Source organism: Dasypus novemcinctus, chromosome 10 (genome assembly GCF_030445035.2).
Source record: "Dasypus novemcinctus isolate mDasNov1 chromosome 10, mDasNov1.1.hap2, whole genome shotgun sequence".
NCBI lineage: Eukaryota > Metazoa > Chordata > Mammalia > Cingulata > Dasypodidae > Dasypus > Dasypus novemcinctus.
The window spans coordinates 120502033-120524530 of record NC_080682.1 but is presented as its reverse complement, the minus strand read 5'-3'; the positions used below and the strand labels follow the sequence as shown (position 1 = coordinate 120524530).

General features: G+C 54.1%; 1 protein-coding gene across 1 annotated transcript in view; it reads left to right on the top strand.

Annotated features, from left to right (window-relative positions):
- ME3 (malic enzyme 3) overlaps positions 1 to 21956 on the top strand; it is a 191284-nt gene extending 169328 nt beyond the window's left edge. Inside the window, exons 7-14 of the mRNA XM_004455255.3 lie at positions 4709 to 4818; positions 14107 to 14204; positions 14608 to 14721; positions 15533 to 15638; positions 16172 to 16314; positions 16954 to 17127; positions 20276 to 20374; positions 21719 to 21956. Of these exons, the coding sequence (XP_004455312.2) occupies positions 4709 to 4818; positions 14107 to 14204; positions 14608 to 14721; positions 15533 to 15638; positions 16172 to 16314; positions 16954 to 17127; positions 20276 to 20374; positions 21719 to 21880 (1006 nt within the window). The 3' untranslated portion in view covers positions 21881 to 21956. The remainder of the gene's footprint in view (positions 1 to 4708; positions 4819 to 14106; positions 14205 to 14607; positions 14722 to 15532; positions 15639 to 16171; positions 16315 to 16953; positions 17128 to 20275; positions 20375 to 21718) is intronic.
- The last annotated feature ends 542 nt before the right edge of the window (positions 21957 to 22498 follow it).

The following is a 22498-nucleotide window of genomic DNA, read 5'->3' as shown; positions in this document are numbered from 1 at the left end:
CACCCTTTCCTGAAACATTTATTGAACAACCACAGTATCAGCACACCGGAGGAGCTTAATAGATGCTTTCGGATGGATGGATGGATAGATGGATGGATGGATGGATGGATGGATGGATGGATGGATGGATGGATGGATGGGTGGATGAAACTAAAAGAGTGATTGAAGTGATCACCATTGGTTCAGACTGAATAGTAATCTGACTTTGTGAAAAGCCCTGTGGGAGGAAACCAAGGAGCTGGGAGAAGGCGGTGAAGAACCCAGAGTTCTTGATACAGACAAAGAACCCTGGAAGTGAGGGGCAGCAGGAGAGCCTGGGGCCAGAGGCTGGCACAGGGCAGTGAAACCTTAGAGTAGGAGCAGCTCCTGGCGGTGACAGGTCCGTGGAGCAGCTATGAGGACGGTGTTCAAGGTGAAAAGGAGGCCCCTGTATCCAAGGAGGTCTAGGAATTCTGAGTCAGGTTGCTGGATGGGTCATCCACAGAGCCTTTTATGCAATTCCGAGTTAGCAATAAAGGAACTGATTTAATGAGGTTATACTCTAGAGCATTTCAAAACTGCTCCATGGAAAGTGCCCGAAAGGGCATTATTGGAACATATGAAAAAATTGAAGTATAGACTGCAAGCTTTATATCAATGTTAAGTTTATTGAACTTGATAACTGCAATTAAGGTGGCTACATAAGGGAGTACTCTTTTTTTTCATATCATAAACTTTAAAGAAGTTTTAAATTACAGAAAAGTTACATCAAAAGTGGAGAGGAGGGAAGCGGATGTGGCTCAGGTAGCGGAGCCCTCCTGAGAGATCTAAGTAGTGGTGGGGGCCGAGGGGGGGGGCCCGGGCTGGGGACCGCCCCTCACCACACTATGCACACTCACAGATGTATCTGTAGAGCCTTACACGTCTTATACAGAAAATACATATTTATACTACACACAGGCAGTAATGCCGCGGGGGTTCAGGCACCCGACACGGGTGTGGGCACCGGGCCAGGGGAGTGTCACGCCAGGAGGCAGCGCTGCGAGAGGCGCCTGGACCATCCACCTTCCCGTAAACCCTTGGGAGGCGTGTTCCCTGTTAGAGGCTTGCCATAATTAACACGCTGGAGCTCAGGTCCCCTGATATGCACTGGGGAAAGGCAGCCCCCGTCCTGCATAAGCCTACATGTCTGAGGGCAGGCACTTCCCCGAAGGTTGAACAAAGAAACCACGTGGAGACAAGAGTAAAGGGAGATGGAGACCTTCACTACCTGCATATCAAAGGGAGATTTTAAAAAACCCTTTACTCCCTACAGGTCAAAGGAACTCCCGCTCCCCCAGCATTCCAAGAAAACCTAACTCCTCAACCCACCACCCTCTGGCCAAACAAGGGAAAGTTTTCACCTCTGGGGCTTCCTATTGGCCCCTGCACCTCACTTGGACCCTCCACCCCCTCCCACTGACTGTCATTTCCCCACCTAGGAAAGTTCTGTATGAATTCACGTCCCCCCCTCAGGAGTGAAGTCTGTTCTCGAGACCCCCTCTCTTGGGAGAGCTTCTCAATAAATCCTCTGCCTGTGCCCATACCAGTCTCCGTGTCCCAGTGAGCGCCGTTTTTCTCCAACATTCCCCTTTGCACTCTTTAGAGAATCACAGGGGTCTGGGGACAAGGTTGAGAGGCCTCCCAGGGGTAACAAGTGGGGGCTCTTGGTTACAGGGGAGAAGCCTGGGCCCCTGAGTCTTTAAAGACCAAATCTCTCCAGGACAGATGGAGAGAGGAGATGAGGCCGGGCCGTTCCATCCCACCTGGAGCTGACCAGGGGCCACTCGGACAAGACTACCTGTGATCTGTCACGGGCTCGAGCGTCACCCAGGAAGGCAGGCGACCCGGGTCCCGACCCCCCAGCTCTGCGCTGTGGCCTTGAACCAGTCACCGCCCTCCTGCCAGGCTCTACTGTCTCTGAGGGTTCTTGCAGCTCTAAACTCATGTGGCTTTCTGGACCCTCTCTTTTGCTTGATGGGGGGCGTCAAGCAAAATGTTTGTTCATTCCTCAATCTCGAGGATCTGAGGCGGGTGGTGCCCTCTCTGCTTCAGATTAGAGGGGGCCGAGATCTTACGGGGCAGATGGAAGGGACTGTCTTGCTTGCAATTGTAGGTGCTCTCTGCGTTTGGGGTGGAGGTTGTCCATCATCATGTTTTGTTAGTGGTCCTGGGTGAGTGCGATGAACTGGAGAGCGGGTGTTGGCAAGTCTTACTGTTAATAAATGTGTCAGTGTTCAAGGAAGATGACATATACATCATTCTCTCAAATGCTTGTTTAAAAAAAAAAGATAGAAGGGAGGGAGGTAAAAGAGGTGAAATGAGACAGCATGTGTGGCAAACTTTAAAAGCCGGTAGACCTGGTTACCTGGGGAGGGTGGAGTTCTCTGTATGGGGTTTGAATTATTTCTGCAACCATCCTCTACATGTAAAATAATTTAGAAGTAAAAAGTTAAAAAAAAAATTTGCCTATGGAGGTGGGGATCTCATAGAAAAATTGGATTTAATATGAAATAATAATAGTGTACTAAAAAATTTATTTATAGTCCTTGCCTCTTTTTTTTTAACCTCAGCAAATGAGCAGTGGTGTTGCTTGACAGTTGTGTGTGTGTTTATAGGAGTGGAGAGCACGTGCGTCACGCTGTTTTGTTGTCTGACCTTTTCAGTGTTTGGCTCCAGGGCAGCTGCACAGAAACACTGTGATTCTTGTGAGGATTATTCACAGCAAAATGTCACCAGTCACCAGAGATGTGCCGCTCTCCCCTCCCGATCCAAATACATAAAATTCACACCCTGAACAACAATTCACAGTCAGCGTTGGCCCGGCGAGCGTGGCACTGTATCTGTGCGCAGGAGGTTGGGTTTGTCATTTCTATTCATAGCACTGGGAGAAGAGGGCCGGTGGTGGACTCAGGGGACTCAGCAAGTCCCCACCCCACCGGCCGGCACTTGCTCTGTAACCGTGAATAAGAACTGTGCCCGAGAAGGCCTGTGGTTGGCACTTCACAGTTTGAAAAAATCACCCTCAGCATTTAATCTTCACAACAGCTCACAGACGCTGGCCAGGCAGATATCGTTGTGACCGCTGACAGGTGGGAAACTGAGTCAGATTAGAGAAGAGAGGTGACGTGGGCAAGGTCACTCAGTTATATGTGGCAGGGCCTGGTCCAGCCTGGAAGGCGCCTGACCCAAGCCTGGCGCTCTTGGGACTGGATGTGGCAAGGCTCTGCTCTCCATTTCTGCCCCCAGTACATGGACTGGTTTCCAGGTTCCCCCACCAAGAGCTCCGACAAGCTAAGGCTCTGAAGGGACCACGGCAGGAGCAGGTATTTGCCTGCCCACTGGCCTTTCTCGGGAATAGGTTCAGCCGGGCACAAAATCATGAGGTTGAACGATGTTTTCTGGGGCCCTTCGGTGCTACTCAGTCCCTTCTTGACCATCATCAAGAAGATGCCCCCAGTAGCCCAGGAGGCCCACCAAGTGTGTGTGCCACCCGCCTTGTCTAGCAAGGGAGTAAGCTTTCCCTTCCCCGGCTGGTCCCCAGCTGGTCCCAGGCCCCAGGTCACACAGGCGGGCAGGGCAGCTACACAGTAGCCAGGCCACTTCTCCGTACCACTGATCAGAGCATGACCTCAATTACTATTCCTCGGTCACAATGGACTCTTGAGGTGAAACCTATTTCTTGTCCAGGCATTCAGTATTTTTTAAATAATTCACACCACATTTGCTTCCAGAAAGACTCCACTAAGAGACACGATGCAACCAAATAGCAGAAGCGGGATGAAAGAACAAGAATGGAGTAGAGGGGAAGGCTGGGCTGAGAGAGTCTACTGCAAATGAGCAGTAAGCAGAGCTCTCCCTTAGAGGCAAGGTAAAAAGGAAAAACAGACGCTACGACTCTAACGAACCCAGGCATTTTTTAGGAAATAAACTTTTTCCTGACCTTGACCTCTAGGAAGCATTTCTAGCCTAGATCTTGAGCGAGATGTATCAAGCAGCTCAATGGGCGTTGTCTTCAGCCTCCAAACCAGGTTTCCCAAAGTTCTCTCCAGGCTGTAGGAATCAGCCCCGCCTAGGACGCTTGTTAAATATGTCGATTCCTGAGCCCTGCCCAAACTCACAGGAGAATCACTGGTGTGGCCCAGGAATCTGCATTTTATTCATGTTCACTGACTGACTCTTCTATATCCTCGAGTTGGAGAACAACCTCACCAAGATGTTAGTAGGTGACAGCCTATGTCTAGTGACCTTTCCCAAACGTATCTGCGTCTTATCAGGGAACAGTGCTTGAACCAGAGGTGTCTCTAGTGAACGGCAGGCTTCCGGGCTTAAGAAGGAGGCCACGAGGCTTCCCAGGCCCCTGCGAATGGGGGACCCGGTTCTCTGCATGCACTTGGGTTTGGCATGAGCTGCTGGGATTTCAGGCCCCATCGTGGTCCTCCCAGCACCCCCAGGATCTGCCATCTGCAGCCCGTAGGAGCCACCAGCCCATAACAGAGGCAGCGCCCTAATCCCTCTCTTCCCCAAGAGCCCAGGAGCGGAGCGGGTGGCGAAAGCCCCAGGGAAAGCAGCCACGCCCCCTGCACCCTCCACCCCTGGCCCGCACCTCCCCGCTGCCCGCGCAGGCTGGGATCTGCCAGCGACGTGCTTCTGGGAGGCGGTCGTGCATCCTTTCCTCTGCTTCCCACAGGTTCGGAATCAATTGCCTCATCCAGTTTGAAGACTTTGCCAATGCGAACGCCTTCCGCCTGCTCAGCAAATACCGCCACAAGTACTGCATGTTCAACGATGACATCCAGGGTAGGTCCCGCCCGCCGGCAAGGCCGGCCCGACGCTTTTCATTTCATCGGGCTCCCCCGGTGCCCAAGGAGCGCCTCAGAGCCCGCGGCTGGCGGCGGCTGTGCAGGGATCCCGGCGTCCACGCCCCCTGGGCTAGTTTTTAGCTCCGTGACCTTGAAAAAGCCCCTTCCCTTTGTTAAGCCCGGTCTCCTCATCTAAAAAGATTTAGAGATGGGTAGGAATTATACGATCGTAGCATATGTCAGAAACTCGAAACAGTGTTGTAATTTACTAGCCTGGTGAACGAGGGCAAGTCATTTCTCTGAGCCTCAGTTTCATCATCTCTTCAATGGAGAGGATAGTAACTGCCTGAAGGGATTACTGTGGAAATGCAAAGAGCTACTCTATGGCAAGTCCTAGCACACAGGAGTCATCAGGCCACAGAAACGGCCTTCACCCAGCGGCGCTAACAGGTGCCAGTGAATGCAGAGTTGAGAAATGAACCCAATCTGGGCTCTAAATGCAAAGCTCATAACCACTCACCCCCACTGGTCCCAGACCTTAAACTCGTATTACAAAACCCAACGCCTCTTCTTCCCTAATGGGCCACGTTATAGGTTATAAGAAATACGATAAATGTCCTAAGTTTTTCAGGAGGCGGATAGCACAGTTGCAGCCTAGTATTAGATCATGAAGATAAAAAGAGCTGACTTCGTTGCCCAAAGAGTGGGTGCCCATAGAGAGGGGTGACCCAGAAAGGAGAAGGTAGGGTGGGGTGCCCCCAGCCTATCACCGCCACCCGCCTCCCAGCCCTGAGGTGTGGGCCTGGACGGGCGGTGGCTGTGCCAGGCCAGCTGAGCACCTCTGCACGGCCAGGGCGGCGCAGCCCAGGAAGCACAGCCACCTCGCCGCCGGCCCAGCGGGCAGGGGCGCACCAGCGGCCCCCGAGGAACCCCTGCTGGCTGCCTCTGGCCAGCTCCGCTGCCGGTCACTCACCCGCGAGTCGGCAGCAGGGCTCGCCTCGGCATGCCGAGGCGGGGGGTGACAGAGGACCACAGGGCCACGTGGATGGCACACCTGGTGCGCAGGCTCCCAGGCGTTACACACCCACCCGTGTGTCCCTCCTCCCAAACGTGCAGGAGCACCTCCGGGGCCCCCAGCCCATCCGCCCCCACCCTGCCGCCAGAATGAGCCTCTGAAACGGAGCAGGACTCGCCTGCCCCTCTCCAGGAGAAGGCTCACACTCCTTCACTGGAAATGCAAGGCCCCAGGGTCTGCTGGCCTGCACGACCCCCCAGCCCATCTCTTTCTGTCCTCTGACCCACCCTCCGCTTAACTTTTTTACATAGTATTCTGCCTCCCCCAAGATGGTTCCCTCGTCTGTTTGCTCGTTTCTTTTTCTCATTGTTTGCGCTCTTTGTCTGCTCGTTGTTTTCCCTTTTTTTTGCTTGTTGCCTGCTCAGGCAACAGGCAAACCAAACCTGGGACCTCCCATGCGGAAGGCAGGTGCTCGACTGTGTCAGCCACATCCATTTCCTGCTCTTTTTGGTTTTTTGCTCGATGTCTGCTAGTTGTTTGTCTTCTTTAGGAGGCTCTGGGAACCGAACCCAGTACCTCCCCTGTGGGAGACAGGCACTCAACCACTTGAGCCACAGCCACTCCCCCGCCCTTCCTGTTATTGTCACCTCCTTATCAGTCATTCCTCTCTGAATGTGGAGGTTCTGCCTCTCTGCTCAGGACATGCATTCCCGTCATCTCTCCCTGAGTAGCTCCTCTTTGCCCTTCAAGACTTAGCCAAGGGTCTCCTGCCCCGGGAGGGTCCCCAGTCCAGCCCCTGCCCCCCAGCCGGGTTTGAGTGCCCACCGAGGTGTTCCCCCAGCCCTCTGTGCTCCCCTCTCTCAGCACCCTTACCACACTGTCCCCCGCACGCCTGTGTGCTGTCTCCACCCACCGTAAGCTTCTGGAAGCTTCCACCTGATCCCTCCCGGGGCAGCCCTGTCCACAGCCCAGCCCCACACTGTGGGCGAACAGGAGGGAATGTAACTGAAGCCTCAGGAGCGCCCCCAGCCGGGCCCCCCGGGCAGGGCCGTGGCTGGCACGGAGCCCGCGCCCCGCTGCGGTGTCGCCAGCCCGTTCCACCACACCACGGTGCCGAGGCCGACCTCGGCTCTGGAGAGGACAAGCAGCTCCCGGGGCTGCCGATTTGTCTCGCCCGCTCCCCACCCAGCCGAGAGCCGTGCGTGGCGGGGCCAGTCCTCGGCAGGTGCGGTGCCGCCCCACTGCCGCACGCAGGGAGGCTCTGCAGGGATTCTGGAAAAGGCAGGGGGCTCGGGTGACGTTGCTGGTCTCAGCTGGGACCGGGGGGCTCCCCTGCTCTTGAGAAAGGACAGAGGCCCCGGGCAGGGAAGGGCGGTGGGAGTGGCTGTGCTGGGGCCCGGTGGCCGCCGCCTCCCCGTGCCCTGCTGGCCCAGCCGCTCCTGAGCCCCCCGCCCCCGAGCCCCCAGCCCGGCCTGCCCCGCACCTGCCCCGCTCCAGAAGCCAGGAGGCGCCTTAGCGTGCCCGTGTGCCCCGTCAGCTCCTCATCACCCCCTCGCCTTGGGAAGCTTGGACCTGCGAGTGCTCAGTGGTCAGGCGTGGCGCCGCGACAAGCCGGGTCTGCCTCCCTCCTCACCTGCCTGTGACGTGGGCTTCCGTTCTCGGGCCTCCTCTTCCTCCTCTGTAAAACGGACGTAGCGGTAGTGACAGCACGTCCACCAGGAGGGCAAGACGCTGTCAAGGCCAGCATCCCTTCTGGCTGCCCGCAGCCCAGGCCAGTTCATTCGGAGGTATTTCCAGCATCGCCCATTTGTGGCATGGGAAAGGACTGAGGCGGGTGTGGGCAGGATCAGGTGCAGTGCTGGGTGCGCAGTGCTGGGTGCACAGTGCTGGGTGTGCAGTGCTGGGTGCGTAGTGCTGGGTGCTGGGTGCACAGTGCTGGGTGCATAGTGCTGGGTGCACAGTACTGGGTGCTGGGTGCATAGTGCTGGGTGCGCAGTACTGGGTGCGCAGTGCTGGGCACGCAGTGCCTGTTGCTGAGCGCCTGGCCCCTGTGCGGGAGACAGAGAAAGGAGGGACATGGCGGGTGCGTCACCCAGTGGAGAGCAGGCCCTGGAGCGGGGGAAGGTTTGAGGGAGGTGAGCAGCTGAGCACTGGCAGGGCTGCCCGAGGAGCCGGGCCGCAGCCTCCGCCCTCCGCTTCCGCGCCTGCCCCGTTCCTCCAGCCCAAGGAGTTGCCCCCTGTCCTGTGAATACGCCAGGTTTCTGGCCCCTCCGTGACTGGGAGCCACCTGGTCCTTCTCTCTGGAACTCGCTTCGCCCCTTGGCTCATTTCCGTTTGTCCTCGGGGACTCGAGCGCTCCCTCCCCAGGCCCTGCACTAGGGGCCAAGCCCCTTCCCCACCGTGGACCGTGGCTGCCCACGCTGCAGAGTCCCCTGGGGGGCAACCAGCGCAGCCTCTCTGATGACTGCCTGCTGGCTGATCCTGGTCACGGGATCCTCCCCGCCCGCCACGGCCACCTCAGCAGCAGCTCCAGCCTTTCCTTTCTCTTGCCTGCTGTCCTCAGACTCGTTTCTTCCAGGACCCCAAAGCCTCCCGGTGTCCCAGGCTCCTCCCTGCAGGGCCCTCCCCCTCCCCGAGTCCACATGGGCCTCTTGCTTCTGATTCTGGCTCCCCTGAGAACCACTTTTTAGCCCCTTGAGACGCCAAAGAAGCCAAGAGGATGGTAATTATGCTCTCTGCTTCCTTCCCAAGTGTGGCAGAATAGGCCAAATCCTACCTTCTCCAAGGGCCAGGAACCGCTTCAGAGCCCAAGGGCGCCGGAAAATTCTCCCTCGTGCCACAGACAGGGGACTGAAGTAAGGGAGAAGGTCGGGCCTTGGCTTGGTGTCCACTGAGGGACTTGAAGTTCCGGAGTATTTATGCGGGTGACTCCTTGAGAACAGGACTGTTCTGTCCATCTTTATATAGCCAAGGCCTGGCCAGGGGAGGCCCAGAGTGGGCACTCGGTCCTTGTGTGGTGGATGGAAGGGGGCACCCCATGGAAAGCATGCTCTCAGCCCTGACCACCTTCCCGGGGCGGGAAACCACCTGTAAGTGGAGTCTTTGAGTAGGTCAAGGTGAGTCGGGGCAGGGACTCGTTGGTGATGAGGCTCATCGAAGGTCCTACGTACACCAGTGGCCAACTGGATCAGAGCGGGTCTTAATCCACATGACCGAAGGCTCTGTAAGGAGAGGAGCTGGAAGCTGGAAGTCGGAGGAGACCCACGGGGGGAGAGGACTCGCCACGTGACAGGGCAGAGGTGCCGGTCGAGGTGCCGCAAGGACCGTGGCAAGCCCTCACCAGCACGCTGGACTGGGGGAGGAAGCGCTGCCTTGCTGAGGTCTTGATTTTGGGCTGGTAGCCTTCCAAACCATGAGCCGATACATTACGGTTGGTGAGCCCGCCCTTTGCCTGGTATTTGTACAGCAGCCTGGCAAACTCAGACCACCTGCTAATGACTAAATGAGCGGGCCGGCTGCTGTGGGGTGGGCAGTCTTGCGGATCACGGACGCATGCCTGGCCTTGTGGCAGATGTCCAGCCAGGCCTGCCATGGCCCAGGTGTCGGCAGGCCTTCGAAGCCACCTGGGCCAAACTCTCTGTCCTTTCCACTGCCTGGGACGGCAGTCTTGCTCTCACCAGATAAAGCAGTTAATTCCTTCCCTTTCCCCCGATATTGATTGTTCAGCATGGAAACACCTTTACTTTGTCAAATGTGACTATTAAAAGCAGAATAGAAACTGTATTTTCAGCTTGTCCTTTTCGGCAATTTGCTGAACTTACAACCTGAAGTACTCAGTTTGCAGGAAGTGAAATTATGGAAAGCTCACTCTGAAATGGAAAACTTGTTTTTCTTTCACGGTGACTAGGGAGCCACCAGTCACGCTGTGAGTCACCCTTTGAGCTGACCGTGGCATTTATGGGCACAAGCCATATTCCAACACATGCCTGGAGCCCCAGGCTGCTCAGAGCAGCTTCCTCTCCTCGCCATTCCTAAATCCCTAGCACCTCCCCTGAGAGCGCCCCAAAAATGAGAACTAATGATGGGGATCATTTTGTTTGCTAAACTTTATCATTTGAGACTTAAGAGCTGCTGTTTTTCCTCTTGAGCTTTGGGCTGTAATTAGGGTAACTTACCACCCCAGAGAGTGGCCTCGAGGAAGAGCGCAGGAAGGTACCAAGAGGATGTGGGCAGTGAGGTAGCCCATGAATGGGGTCCCAAGAGCCCAGCGCAGGAAGGGAAGGAATGAGCAACAGTGTCCCAGCTGCTGAGAGGGCACGCAGGACGAGGGCAGAGGACTGACCGCTGAATTCGGGGGTGTGGGGGCTCTTGGTGACTTTAAGAAGAGGGAGGGACAGGAGCTTGATTCCGGGAATCTTCAGGGAGACTAGAAGGAAGGAAATGGCGGCAGTGAGTAGACTCAATTCCGTAGAAGAGTTTGGCCAGAAAAGGAAGTAAGAAAGAGGGTGGCAGCCAAATAGGCTCAAGGGAGAGCTGTTTTAAGTTGGGAGCTTTAAGGCACATTTACATGCTGATGAGAATGATCCAGAAGAGAGGGAGAAATTGGGGATTCCGGAAAAGGGGGAGAAAATTATAGGAAGAAATTCCTTTTCTAGGCAAAAACGGTGGAATCAACACTCAGGTGGAGGAGGACATATATATACATGTCTCCTGATAATAGGAGATATATGACACAGAGGCAGAGGGTGGTGAGTGAATTCTGACGTTCTCTCCTGAGTTCTATTTTCATTGAGTCTCATTTTCCACGTTTGGGGGGGGGAATGGAATAATAGAACCTACTTCATCCATCATAGAGGATTAAATGAGAAAATGCAGGTGAGCACAGAGCACAGAGCCAAGGTCACCATGAGCCCTCCATAAAAGGCATTGCCCTTGTATCCTTTCATTGAAATCTGTGAGCCTTTTCTATCAGATTCCCCACTGTTTGTTTCCGCCACCCCTTCCAGAATCCCAGCAGCATTCACTGCCTCCCTTCACTTCCCTCTGCCTCCCAAATCACCCGCCGCTCAGTTCTTCCCAGGGGAACCCCAGGGTGCCGCTCCAGCTGCCTTCAGCTCTAAGCTACAGACAGGAAAGGAGTGGAAACCCCGTCCCTGCTTCCTCTCCAGCTGGGTGACGGATCTGGGAAGCCATTGCCCCTCTCTGGCCTCAGTTTCTTCATCTGTACAATTGGAGTGCTGGGAGTCATGTTCTCCAGTCCCATCCAGGGCTTAATTCCTGTGGGTACGCCCAATTATTCAGCCACCGAGTTCTAAGCCCAAAAGATTTTTGATATCCAAGGAAAGTCCCTTCTCCGGTCTGGTGTCCTTGGTTGCTTTTCTGGTGGAATAGCTTCAGCGCCACCTAGCGGCCCTGTGCTTTGGACTGCTCCACCTTTCAGGAAGTAGGAAGTCTGTCCTTAAGATGAGCAGAAAACTCTATCCAATGGAACTTAGTATTTTAAACAGAGAAGCCATCTAGTACAAATTTTAATGGGCAACAAATCATCGAGGAATCTTTTGAAGTGAAGATCCTGGTTCAGTAAAGCTAAAACAAAAGTTGGTTTTGGAGGGGAGGACAGAGAAAGGATGAGATAGAATTTGTGGGAAGACAGAGAAATGAGGAGTTGCTCCTTTAATAAGTGGACTTTGAAGAAGATGATGTAAAAAGGGTATCTGGATACCTGCTCTATTTTGTTACAGATTGTATCTTCATACCCCAGAGTCTTGTACATAATTGATGCTCAATAAATAAATGAGTGCAACCACTTCCAAACAGTGACCTGAAAAATGGGGATGATGATAGTGAGGCTTAAATTAATTAAGACATATAAAACACTTTGAACAATACCTGATGTAATTTTCTAGCTTCATAGCATTTTCCATGTAATTGCATGATCTTCATAATGATCATTTCTAACGGCTACAAAATATTCCCCTGAGTGTCCACAGTAACCAGTTTACTTAACCTTACTCCTTTGTTAGGTGGTTAGGTCACTGCCAGTCATTCTGCATTATAAATAACCCCGTCATAAATATCCTAGGGCATATATTTTGGATCTTTCCATACATAGATCCCCAGGAGTATGAGGTCAAAGGCCAAAAACACTGTATGCCTTTGGTCTATATTGGGAAATCGTTTTCCAAAAGGAGTTGTAGTACTTCAAAATGTCACCAAGACTGTAGGCTGGAAATTTTTACCTTTCTCTGCTCCCTTACCAACTCTCCATAGCATCTTTTAAAAAATTAAAAAATTAAAAAAACTTGTGCCAATTTATTAAGCCATGAGTAGTACCATTTTGATTTCCCTTTCTTCGACCACAGTGGAGACTTAACATGGCCAGTTGTGATTACTTTATGGTGAACTCTATCGGTCAGGGTTCAGTCAGGGGCTGCATTATTTATTTAAACAGAGAGAAGCTAATGTAAAGAATTGTTAATTCTGTGTTAGAGAAGTGAAAGGGCAAAAAGAAGCATGAGGCATCAGCAAGGTGTCTGCCACCACCCCTGAGGCTGGGGGAACGAAGGGAGGAGGGCTGAGCTATTAAAACCTAGAAACTTGGAGGCTGGAGGCGGGGCCCTGCAGGGCTGACACGCAGACTTGAGCAGCCGGTGCTGCTTGGGGGTTGGTGTCTCTGTGCTTAGAGGAGCGGCCCCGGGACCGGACCTCTGCGGAGGGGCTGCTGGCTGGGGCTCCCACCTGAGGGTGCTGTGGCTAGTTCTGTAACTGAGGGTGAAAACACAAATGGGATTCAGCTGCTGCTTCTCCACAGCTGCTCTTGTGGGGGTGAAGAACCCAGGGTTTGGGGTTGCCAGATTTAGCAAAAACAAAATACAGGGCACCCAGATCATCTGAATTTCAGATAAATAACAACTTTTGAGTACAAGGATATCCCATACAATATTTGGGACATATTTACACTTAAAAAAAATTATCAGTTGTTTACCTGCAATTTAAATTTAACTGAGTGTTCTGTATTTTATTTAGCAGTCCTACAAGACTGGGGTGATGCGACAAGTAGAGGAGAAAAGTGTCTCGCCCCCCTCCTCCAGCTTTTCGGGGTCCCCCTAATTAGCAGAGCCTAGCACGGAGCCAGCTGGCCAAGTGGGAAAGTGGTTTGCAGACTCCCAGATCCTAATCCCAAAGCCTCCATCCTTGCCACCATGGCTGTTTTGTATATCTTACCAGCCCACTGAGCAAACACTGGGTGGCTGGGGAAAGATGCTAACTGGCATACACAGAATATGCCATTCCATCCACCTGTTTACTGACAGACTTTTTAATATCTCCTTTGGTGGGCTTTCATATGGGCCATAAACATCTCCACACTCTGTTCCTATTCAAAGAGGTCCATCCAAGATCTTACTATTTTGTTCCTCCCAAGTCCCTGATCATCCAGCTAAGCCATGGCAACTGCCCGTGAGTCAGTGTTGATCTAGCCATCTCTTGGTCCAAACCAAGTGGAAATGCAATGTCCCACTTGAAGTATGTCCCCTGGGAAGGTTCCTTCACCACTGCCTTTCAGGGCTACTACCTGTCATTGGAACTGTGGAGCTGTAGCCATCCACTGCTGGTGCCAGCATATTATCTAGAACAATTTCCAAATCAATCCCGAGGTTTTTTTCCTCCTTGGCCAGCTAGTAGTCATGAGGAATTCTTGTAGGTGTGGATTGAAGGAGAGGAAGTTTCACAGCAGGAATAGGTGTTGAAGGAGTCTGAGCCACCTGCTCATGCAACTTGTACCTTCTGGTTATGGTCAAGCCATTTGATGCTGGAATGCTACTGGATACCGCCACCCTTATGGCTGGGGGGATAAGATGGGCATGCGATCACTCGATGTCTCATGCTTAGGTTGTGGTCTCATTTTTAACTTTTTAAAAAAATATATCCCTTAAATCATTTCTCTGAAGCACACACCTCTTGGAGCCTATTAAATTTGTCCTCATCATTGCATTTATGAATGTTGATGGTAGCAGTACTTGGCAAAAAGTTAATATTCCTCTCTCCCGGGATCCTGGAGCTATTTCTCAAAAGGAAAATATGTACCTGCAAAAGCCCATGGATTTGCTCCAAAACCTACATGCCTACAGGATTAACTTCGGCAAGGGCTAAGGAAAGCTGCGCTGCTTGTCCCCCCGCCCCAGGTCCGAGGTACGGGGGCCTCTGCCAAGGCTGTTCTCTGGAGTATGGGGGCCGGGGGCCAGAAGTTGATGCCAACCCACTCTGTCATAGGCACAGCCTCCGTTGCCGTGGCGGGGATCCTAGCTGCTCTGAGAATCACCAAGAATAAGCTCTCCAACCACGTGTTTGTTTTCCAAGGTGCAGGCGAGGTAGGTGCCATCTGGGGGAGTGGTTGTCTGCTTTGTTGTTCCAGAAGGAGACTAAGGATGAGTGGAGAGTAACTAATGCAAGGTGTTAATAACCAGGTGGTATTGGGGAACTCTGCATTTTATGCATGATTTTATGCACAACGTCTCTGATGAAGAAAAAAGGATGGGTGGAGAGGAATCAAAGAGGGGCAGTATCGTGGGGTTATTAGACGAGGAAGCACCTAGGCATATCGTGAAAATTTCAGCCACCTGGGTCCCAACATTTGGGTGCCTCAAGGCAAGGACTAACGGGTCTCCTGGGTGTGGAGGGTGGCCAGGAAGAAAGGGGCTCCTCTTTGGGAGGCGCCTGCTCGAAGCTGGCGCTGCTTCCTGTGTCTGAACCTCTGTCTCCGGGTCTCTCCAGGCAGCCATGGGCATCGCCCACCTCCTCGTCATGGCCCTGGAGAAAGAAGGCATCCCCAAGGCAGAGGCGACGAAGAAGATCTGGATGGTGGACTCCAAAGGACTCATTGTCAAGGTATCGTGGGTCTGCAGATGTGGAGGCTTCCTGACACCTACAGTTCCTGGAAACTGGCCTGAAAGAGGGCTCCAAGGGGCAGACTGCTCAGAGAGAAGAGGGAGCGAAAAAATGGCAACAGCATACACTTCAGAGCCAAAGACGCTCCACAAAGTAGCCTCCGTTGCTCTTGTCCTAACTTTGGATATGTGGGAGGAAATGACCCTTTTGCTGCTCCATGTGGAGCCAGACTGCTGCTGGAAGGTACCGAAGCCTGGGGAGTCCCCTCCCACCCCAGGTCCTTCCAAGAGGCCAGGGGACTCATCAGAAATGTCTGCACCCACCGACTAGTGCTCAGGCCAGTCTCCCCCTGCCTGACTGCCACTTAGAGAAGTGAAAGCCATGCCAAGCCTGTCCTGGGGCTCAGCTGAGCAGTGCTGGCAAGAAGGCTAATGTCCCTTGTAAAATACATTCCGATTAGCGACCTAACCCCAGGTGCTCGGGCCCTAACCCTGAGCCGGCCTGGCTGCTGGACACTAAGGGCCTTGGTCAGACTCGGGCATTGTCCTGGGCCAGTAAGCCATGACCCCAGCAACTCAAAGAAATGGTTTTTGGATTCTCCAGAAGTGTTAAAGCACAAATACACAACACACACAAACACGCATATTAAGAACCCTCAGGTTCCAACAGGAAATCTGATCATAAGGACTCATACACCAAGGCTTCCAACTACTCGGGCCAAAGCGTGGTGCTCGGCAGGGAGTCCCCTCCGAGTCTCCAAGTGCATCTGCGCCCGCTGCCCGGCCACTTCATGCTCCTTCTCTCCCTGCAGGGGCGGAGCCACCTGAACCAGGAGAAGGAGGTGTTTGCCCAGGACCACCCTCAAGTGCGGTCCCTGGAGGAGGTGGTGAGGCTGGTGAAGCCCACGGCCATCATAGGTAGGCGGGAGGGCCCTTCTAGCCGGTCCAGCTAACGTTCTTGCTTTGCAGATGGAGAGACCGAGGCTCAGCCAGGGGGCGTGAGGAACCCAGGGAAGCACAGCCCTTTCCCCTTTCCCGTGTCCAGTTCAATGCCACAAACAGTGATTGAGGGACTAGCGTATAGGAACCATAGAAACATGGCGCCAGGGCCGGGGCTCAGAGGTGCGGAATCCCACCGCGCAGGGGGCGGAGGCCAGGGAGAAGTGAGCACTCCGCCCCGGCGTGGCCCTGGGCCCCGAGGACGTGGCCCGCTCTGACTGCCCTGCCCACGACTCTCCTTCGCGGGGGCATCCTCCTCGGCAGGGCCGTGAAGCAGTCCCTAAGTAATCAGGAGGTCTCAGGCAGGAAGCCCCTCCCCCTGCTCTCGCAGTCACTAGGTCCCACGCCATCCCCAGGATTCCTGGCCAGTCTCCGGTGTCCCCCCAGCACCACCAGGAGAGGCACAGGTGGTTTATGGAGTCGGCATCCCACTACCCTGCTTTTCCCTGTAGGTGTCGCCGCCATCGCAGGAGCCTTCACGGAGCAGATCCTGAGGGACATGGCCTCCTTCCACGAGCACCCTATCATCTTTGCCCTGAGCAACCCCACCAGCAAGGCCGAGTGCACGGCCGAGAAGTGCTACCGGGTCACCGAGGTCAGCAGGGAGTCCTTCCTTCCCTGGGCCGAGGGAGCACAGTGACGGTGACTACAAGTAGCACCGCGTGGGTGAAAACAGCCCCGGCATCACTGAGGAGCTAACCGAGGCTCCAGAGACGAAGCCGGCTGCCTGAGGCCGCAGAGCTGGCCCTTGCCCTGAGGCTGGCCAGAGCCCCTGCGCTCGCTGATTACACTGGGCTATGCAAGGCTCCTCCTCAATAACACAGCTTTGGCCAGACCCAAGGACCTGGGGACTCCAGGCTGCTTTCATATTGGCCTTGCCCAGAGGTGGCTCTTCCAGGAAGTGAAGGTTACAAAGCCAATGTGGCTCAGTGGCTGAGCGCCAGCTTCCCACATACAAGGTCCAGGGTTCAATCCCCGGCCTGGTACCTCAAAAAAAAAAAAAAAAGGTACAGTGAACCCATCACCTTTCAGAGATTTCTTGGCTGCCAGGTAGGTAATTCAGGTGGGGAGCAAGCGCTCCAGTCAAGCGAGGTTTGTGCACCTGCCATGTTCTCAGCACGATGCTGAGCATTTGGGAAAAGAGGAAGGGGCCTCCTGTTGGGGAGATAAGATTAGAACACCGGTAGCTGCTCGAAACATCTCTAAGGTCCACACCTGGTCTCCCCGCCTGCAGGGCCGAGGCATCTTTGCGAGCGGAAGTCCTTTTGAGAGCGTGACGCTGGAGGACGGCAGGACCTTCATCCCCGGGCAGGGAAACAACGCCTACGTCTTCCCTGGGGTGGCGCTGGGAGTCATCGCCGGGGGGATCCGGCACATTCCGGACGAGATCTTCCTGCTGACAGCAGAGGTATCCCTGCCCCGCTCCCTCCCCTGCTCCCAGCCGGGCGCCTGCTCTATGCTGTGTCCTGCACCAGGGCCCCACGTACTCCTCCTCTGCTCTCTCCTACCCTCCTGCCTCCAGTGCTGGCAAAGGATCCCCAAGGCCTGAAGCTCCAGCTTCTCTCAGTTCACGTTGAGACCTGACCTTCTCCCAGATCACACACAGAAATGGATGGGGGCGTGGGGGCCGGGAGGGAGGCGCTGGGGGGAGGCAGGGGCAATGGGGGCCTGTGAGCGCCCCTCCCTGCCTCCAGCAGGGCCCTTCTAGACGCCTCCACAGACAAGATGGCACTGGTGGGGCATGGCGGGTGGTGGAGTCTCCCGGGCACGGGCCTGGCCACACGGTAGGGTAACTGGAGGTGGGGTGAGGTCCACCAGGACAGCCTTCTGTGAGGGAGGGGTGGGTGGCGGCCTGGCTTGGCCTCCTCCCAGCGCCTGACGCCCAAGCAGACTGAGGGAGGGGGGAGACACGCCTCCTCCAGGTCTCTAACTAGAAAAGCTTCCAGAAGGTTCTTCACTGGATGCTGTGAGGACAATGGAGGCATCTGTGGAGAATGACGGTCCAGGGGCTGGCGTTGATCACGTGCCCACTAAGCGGGAGGCCCTTCGCACTTCCTCTTACTCTGCTGGGAGGTTAAGTTAATCAGAGCTATATACAGATGTTCGATATATTTATGCCCCCGCGCCACAGGCTCGACGGTGGTTTCTGACATCCTCGTGCGCTTCTCCCTCGCCACGGCCCTGGTGGCAGCTGGAGACGTCGCGCGCAGGCTGGCTTCCGGGCAGCCGCGATGGCAGCCGCTCTGGAGCGTCCGGGTCTCTGCTGAGCACCGGCTCCTCGCGGCCACGCAAAGAACGTCTCGGCGCCTGCGCACTCGCGCTGCGGCTCTCGCCCGAGCGTTCTGTGTTTCCATTTCCGCTTCTGCAATTGGTGTGCTTGGTGTCCTGAGGCTGCGGGCAGGGCTGTTTAAAACTCCCACTGGGTAAGAAGAGTCACTTCCCAGTTGGAGTCAGTCTGAAAACCAGTTCTCCAGGTGTGCAGAAATAACACTAGCTCCAGTCCTTCCTTTGCAACCACGAAAAAACCTCCCCGGGCCCTGCCCCACTCCTGCGGGAGAGTTCTGCTCCATCATCTCACGAACAGTCTCCTGACCAAAACAAACCAACAAAAACAGACAGCAGCCTCGCCTCCATCTCCTTATGAAGCACCTGCCATGAGCAGGGCAAGGCCTCTGCCCGCTGAGATGGACAGGCTGGTCTTCCAATTCTTGGCAAGTTCTGTGTCTGGAAAGGATGCTTTTAGTTAAGACAACTTAAGTGGAATCTGATTTTTCCTATGGGAGAAAAAGGCTGATTCAAGTTTTAGGAGATTCACAAGCATTATCTCATTTCACTTTAACAATTCTGCAAAATAGATCTAGTGGTTATTCCTGTTTTTAAGGACAAGGGATGTGAGGCAGGGGGAGTTTACCGAACTTGCCGGGGGTCACTCGGCCACAGTGGCTGCGGGCGATTACCAGAGTGACCACACATGCAATGACGTGATGTCGTAGCCCCTAGTTCTCCAGTGTCGTCTCTCTCGAGGCAGATCTCACATGGAAACCCTGCTTCCCTCTAGTCTCTTCATCCTCTACACCTCTCCAAAGAGAATCCTTCTAAACACACAGGCTACACCTCTCCCCTTATTTCAGACCTTTTTGTGACAGCTCCTCAGACTAAGCAACTCAGCATGGTGTGCACCCCAGGCCCTGCCTCGCCCGCCCTGCTCTCCACTCCAGCCCCACCTCTCCATACCGTTACCCTTTCCAGTGTGCTTTTTTCAACCTCAGGCTTGCAATCTCTTCATTCTCTCTCACCTCCTAGCATTTGCCTGTGCTAGTCCTTCTACCATTTTCAGGTAATTCATGCTTTGTCCTGCAGGAGTCAGCTTCTGTCACTTCTTCTGGGAAACCTCTCCCAATTACAGCAGACTAAGCCTGTCTTCTTCTATGCCAGGGGTTCTTAACCTTTTTTGTCCCACAGCCCCCTTGGCCAATGAGGTGAAAACCACAGACTCCTCACTAAGTCCATACTACACTGTGTATTATTTAATAAATACATCACACCTGCACCAACACGTCCACACAAGAATAATGTTTTCTTGAATTTCAGTTCAAGCTCACAGACCCCTGGTTAAGAACCCCTGCCTCTATGCCCATATGCCCCTCTCGATGCATGCACCTCACCATGATTTCTTGCCAATTGTCCATTTACACTAGTCTCCAGGAGGGAAAAGACTGGCTGCTTCTTACACACAAATGTCATAGAGCTCAGTGCCTATTTGACTGAATGAATGGTGAGAGATGGCCATGAGAATGGGGCAGAGAAGGAGAGGCCAGCTTCCCTAATGCCTGCCAGATTCCATTGTCGGACATACAATTCTCAAAGAGCACTGGGGACTTTTCCCAAAATTTAAGTGTGACACCAGAAGATTGGGTGGGGGTGGACGCAGAGGAGGCTGATGTGAGAGGCTGGCTGAGCACCAGCCCTGGAGCTGGGGTGAGGCTCTGAGCCAGGGAGGGAAGCCCTGGGAGGTGCTGTTCCCTGAATGCTGTGCGCAGGGTGTTTATTCAGATAACACAGGAGGCCCATTGGTGGTGTCACTCGCTGGGGGAGGGGCCTTTCCTCAGAACGGGCCCAGGGCTCGAGGAGCCCTGAGTATGTGGGCACCCAAGGTCACGGTTTACCAAGCATGTGGAAGGAGGCTGGGACCAGGAAGTGAGGGACTCGGAGACCCCAGTGCAGCATGCTGGACAAGGAGAGCTCCTGGTGTCTCTGCTTAGGAGGCCACAAGGTTACTCATCCCTGGTCTTAGGATTGTCCTTTAAAATTCAGAGGGACTCTTGTTGCTTTTTTTTAAGCATCAGCCAGCCTCATGATACAAAAAAAAAAGAAGTGCCCTGGCTTAATCCCAAGCATTGAGCCTGTAGCTCCACATGGCAGCAGACAGTGGTGGGAAATGCAGCGACTCCCTGTGGGGGTCGGAAGGGCAGCGTGAGTCTCTGGCGTAAAGGTTGGGCTTATCGTGGGAGGACAAAAACTCACCTCATTCTTCTTGGTTCTGTCCCTCTCTCCAGCAAATCGCCCAGGAGGTCTCTGAGCAGCATCTGTCCCAGGGGAGACTGTACCCACCACTCAGTACCATCCGAGATGTGTCTCTGAGAATTGCCATCAAAGTAAGGGACATCTTACTCCTCAGTATGGGTAGTGAAGCTCAACCATGTTCTTCCTCTGCAACTCCAGGGAGCTAAGGAGAGGGCATCTGTGGAGCCATCCTGTGCTCCTTGAGCTGCATTGCATGTTACCCAAAGGCTGGGGGAGAAACTCCTGCCCGCAACTCGTGCCCCACCCTCTACACCCACCCAGGCCAATTCTGGGGAAGCTCCTGGCTCTCTCCTCAGACGCCAAGCAGAAATGTCATCAAAAGCCCATGGTCTTGTGGACAGAAATGGGGGTGGAATTCAAACAGAACGAGCCACAAGTGCCCATTCGTGCAGAAAGGTCGGCCTGCACAGCATACGGATGCAGCCGGGCTTCAGGGCCCTGCTCTGCCTCTCAGCAGCAGAGCCGCCTTGGGCCGATCACTTCATCTCCCTGCGCCTCAGTTTCTTCCTTTCCTAAAGGGGCCGGTAATCTTTCTCTCTCAGAGTTCTGGAGAAGACTGAAAGAGAACAGTGAGAAAGCTCCTTACCCAGTCACCCAGTGCCTTTCTGGCTAGAAAAGATGTTCATTCCTCTCCTTTCTCTCAGAAGGGCTAGGTCATAGGGTGATCAGGCTCACGGAATATTCCAGGTTTTAAGAAAAGGCCACCTTGGAGACCATGCGAGATGGTAGTTTTTCAAAGAATCAGAAAATGGTGCACTAAAGCCTGACCCAGCCTTAATAAATGTGGAAGCTGGGGGATGGATAGGTGGGCATTTATTTTCTATATTCTGCTAGCATATATACCTTACATTTTCTCTAACAAAAAGGTTCTTAAAATAATTGAAGAAAACCCAGTGCTTGCTCGCTCCTCCCATGAGTTGTCTGGGGCAGGATCCATGATCCATCCTCAAGGCCAACAGTTCAGCTCATATTCCAGCACCGCCCTGTCTAGTTCCTTCCTTTCGGGGATATTTAACTCACAGCTTTTTTGAAGCCAAAGCTAGGCAACAGTTTCCAGGCTTCTCATCCAAGTCAACCCACATTCAAGGAAAAGAAAGTCTTATGTATATATCCCCCTGGACACTTTTGTCCCATTATCTAACTTTATCCTTACACCACTCCAGAGAAAGGTGTCATTATCCCCTTTTCCAGATGAGGAAACTGAGGCTCAGTTTCAGATAATGGAACCCCCGGGGACCCACAGGCAGTTGGAGGAAGAGCCAGATGTAGGCTGTGGCCTCTGGGCTCTGGCCCAGTGTTTGTCAGCTCTGTCAAAGCTTTCTGCCCGGGCGCAGAGCTCAAACCCCTTCCTGTGCTGAGGAACCAGGCAAGGGCTTCTCCGGATCCCATTTTCAGCTGTTCGTGTCTCTCCGCAGGTCCTCGGCTACGCGTACCAACACGGCCTGGCCTCCTACTACCCGGAGCCCAAGGACAAGGAGGCCTTCGTGAGGTCCCTGGTCTACACCCCAGACTATGACTCATTTACTCTGGACAGCTACACTTGGCCCAAGGAAGCCATGAATGTTCAGACAATCTGACGTGGTCTCCGTGATGACGGGGGCTGGAGGAAGCCCCCAGGAGCACTGGCAATATAAACGGATTTCAAAATGGCCACCCTTGGTCCTGTGTTTCTTCTTTGCACCTTCCAGTGTGAGAGGAGATGCCCAAGTGTATGGTATGCCAAGTGTATGACGGCCTTTCCTCTGAAGGCCCTGGCCCTTCACTTTTCTGTAACCCTCCTCTGCATTCCTTCCCAAGCATTTCTTCATCCCTTAGTTGCCAGCTATGCGCTAGGCCTTATGGGAAACCCAGAATCCGGCCTGGAATCCTGCCTTGACGGAGCCCACAGGAGATAAGGACACGCTTCATTTCATGATCAGGGAGAAAGTCCAGGAAAAGAGTGCAGAGAGGGGAGCTTGAAAGAGAAGGCACTCCACGGAGGGAAAAGAGACTTCCTCGGAGGGCATCAGAGAAGGCTCGAGGTGCAGCAGGGTTTGCGCTGAGTCCCGGGAGCGGAGGCTGGGCAGGAGTCACAGGGAGGCGGGAATCTGAGGCCAGGCCCTGGCCAGAAAGCACAGCCCACCCCTTAGGGAGTTCAGTCCCTGCTGCAGGAACACACACCCTTCCAGGCTCAGCAGGGTGAGAGGGCCGAACGG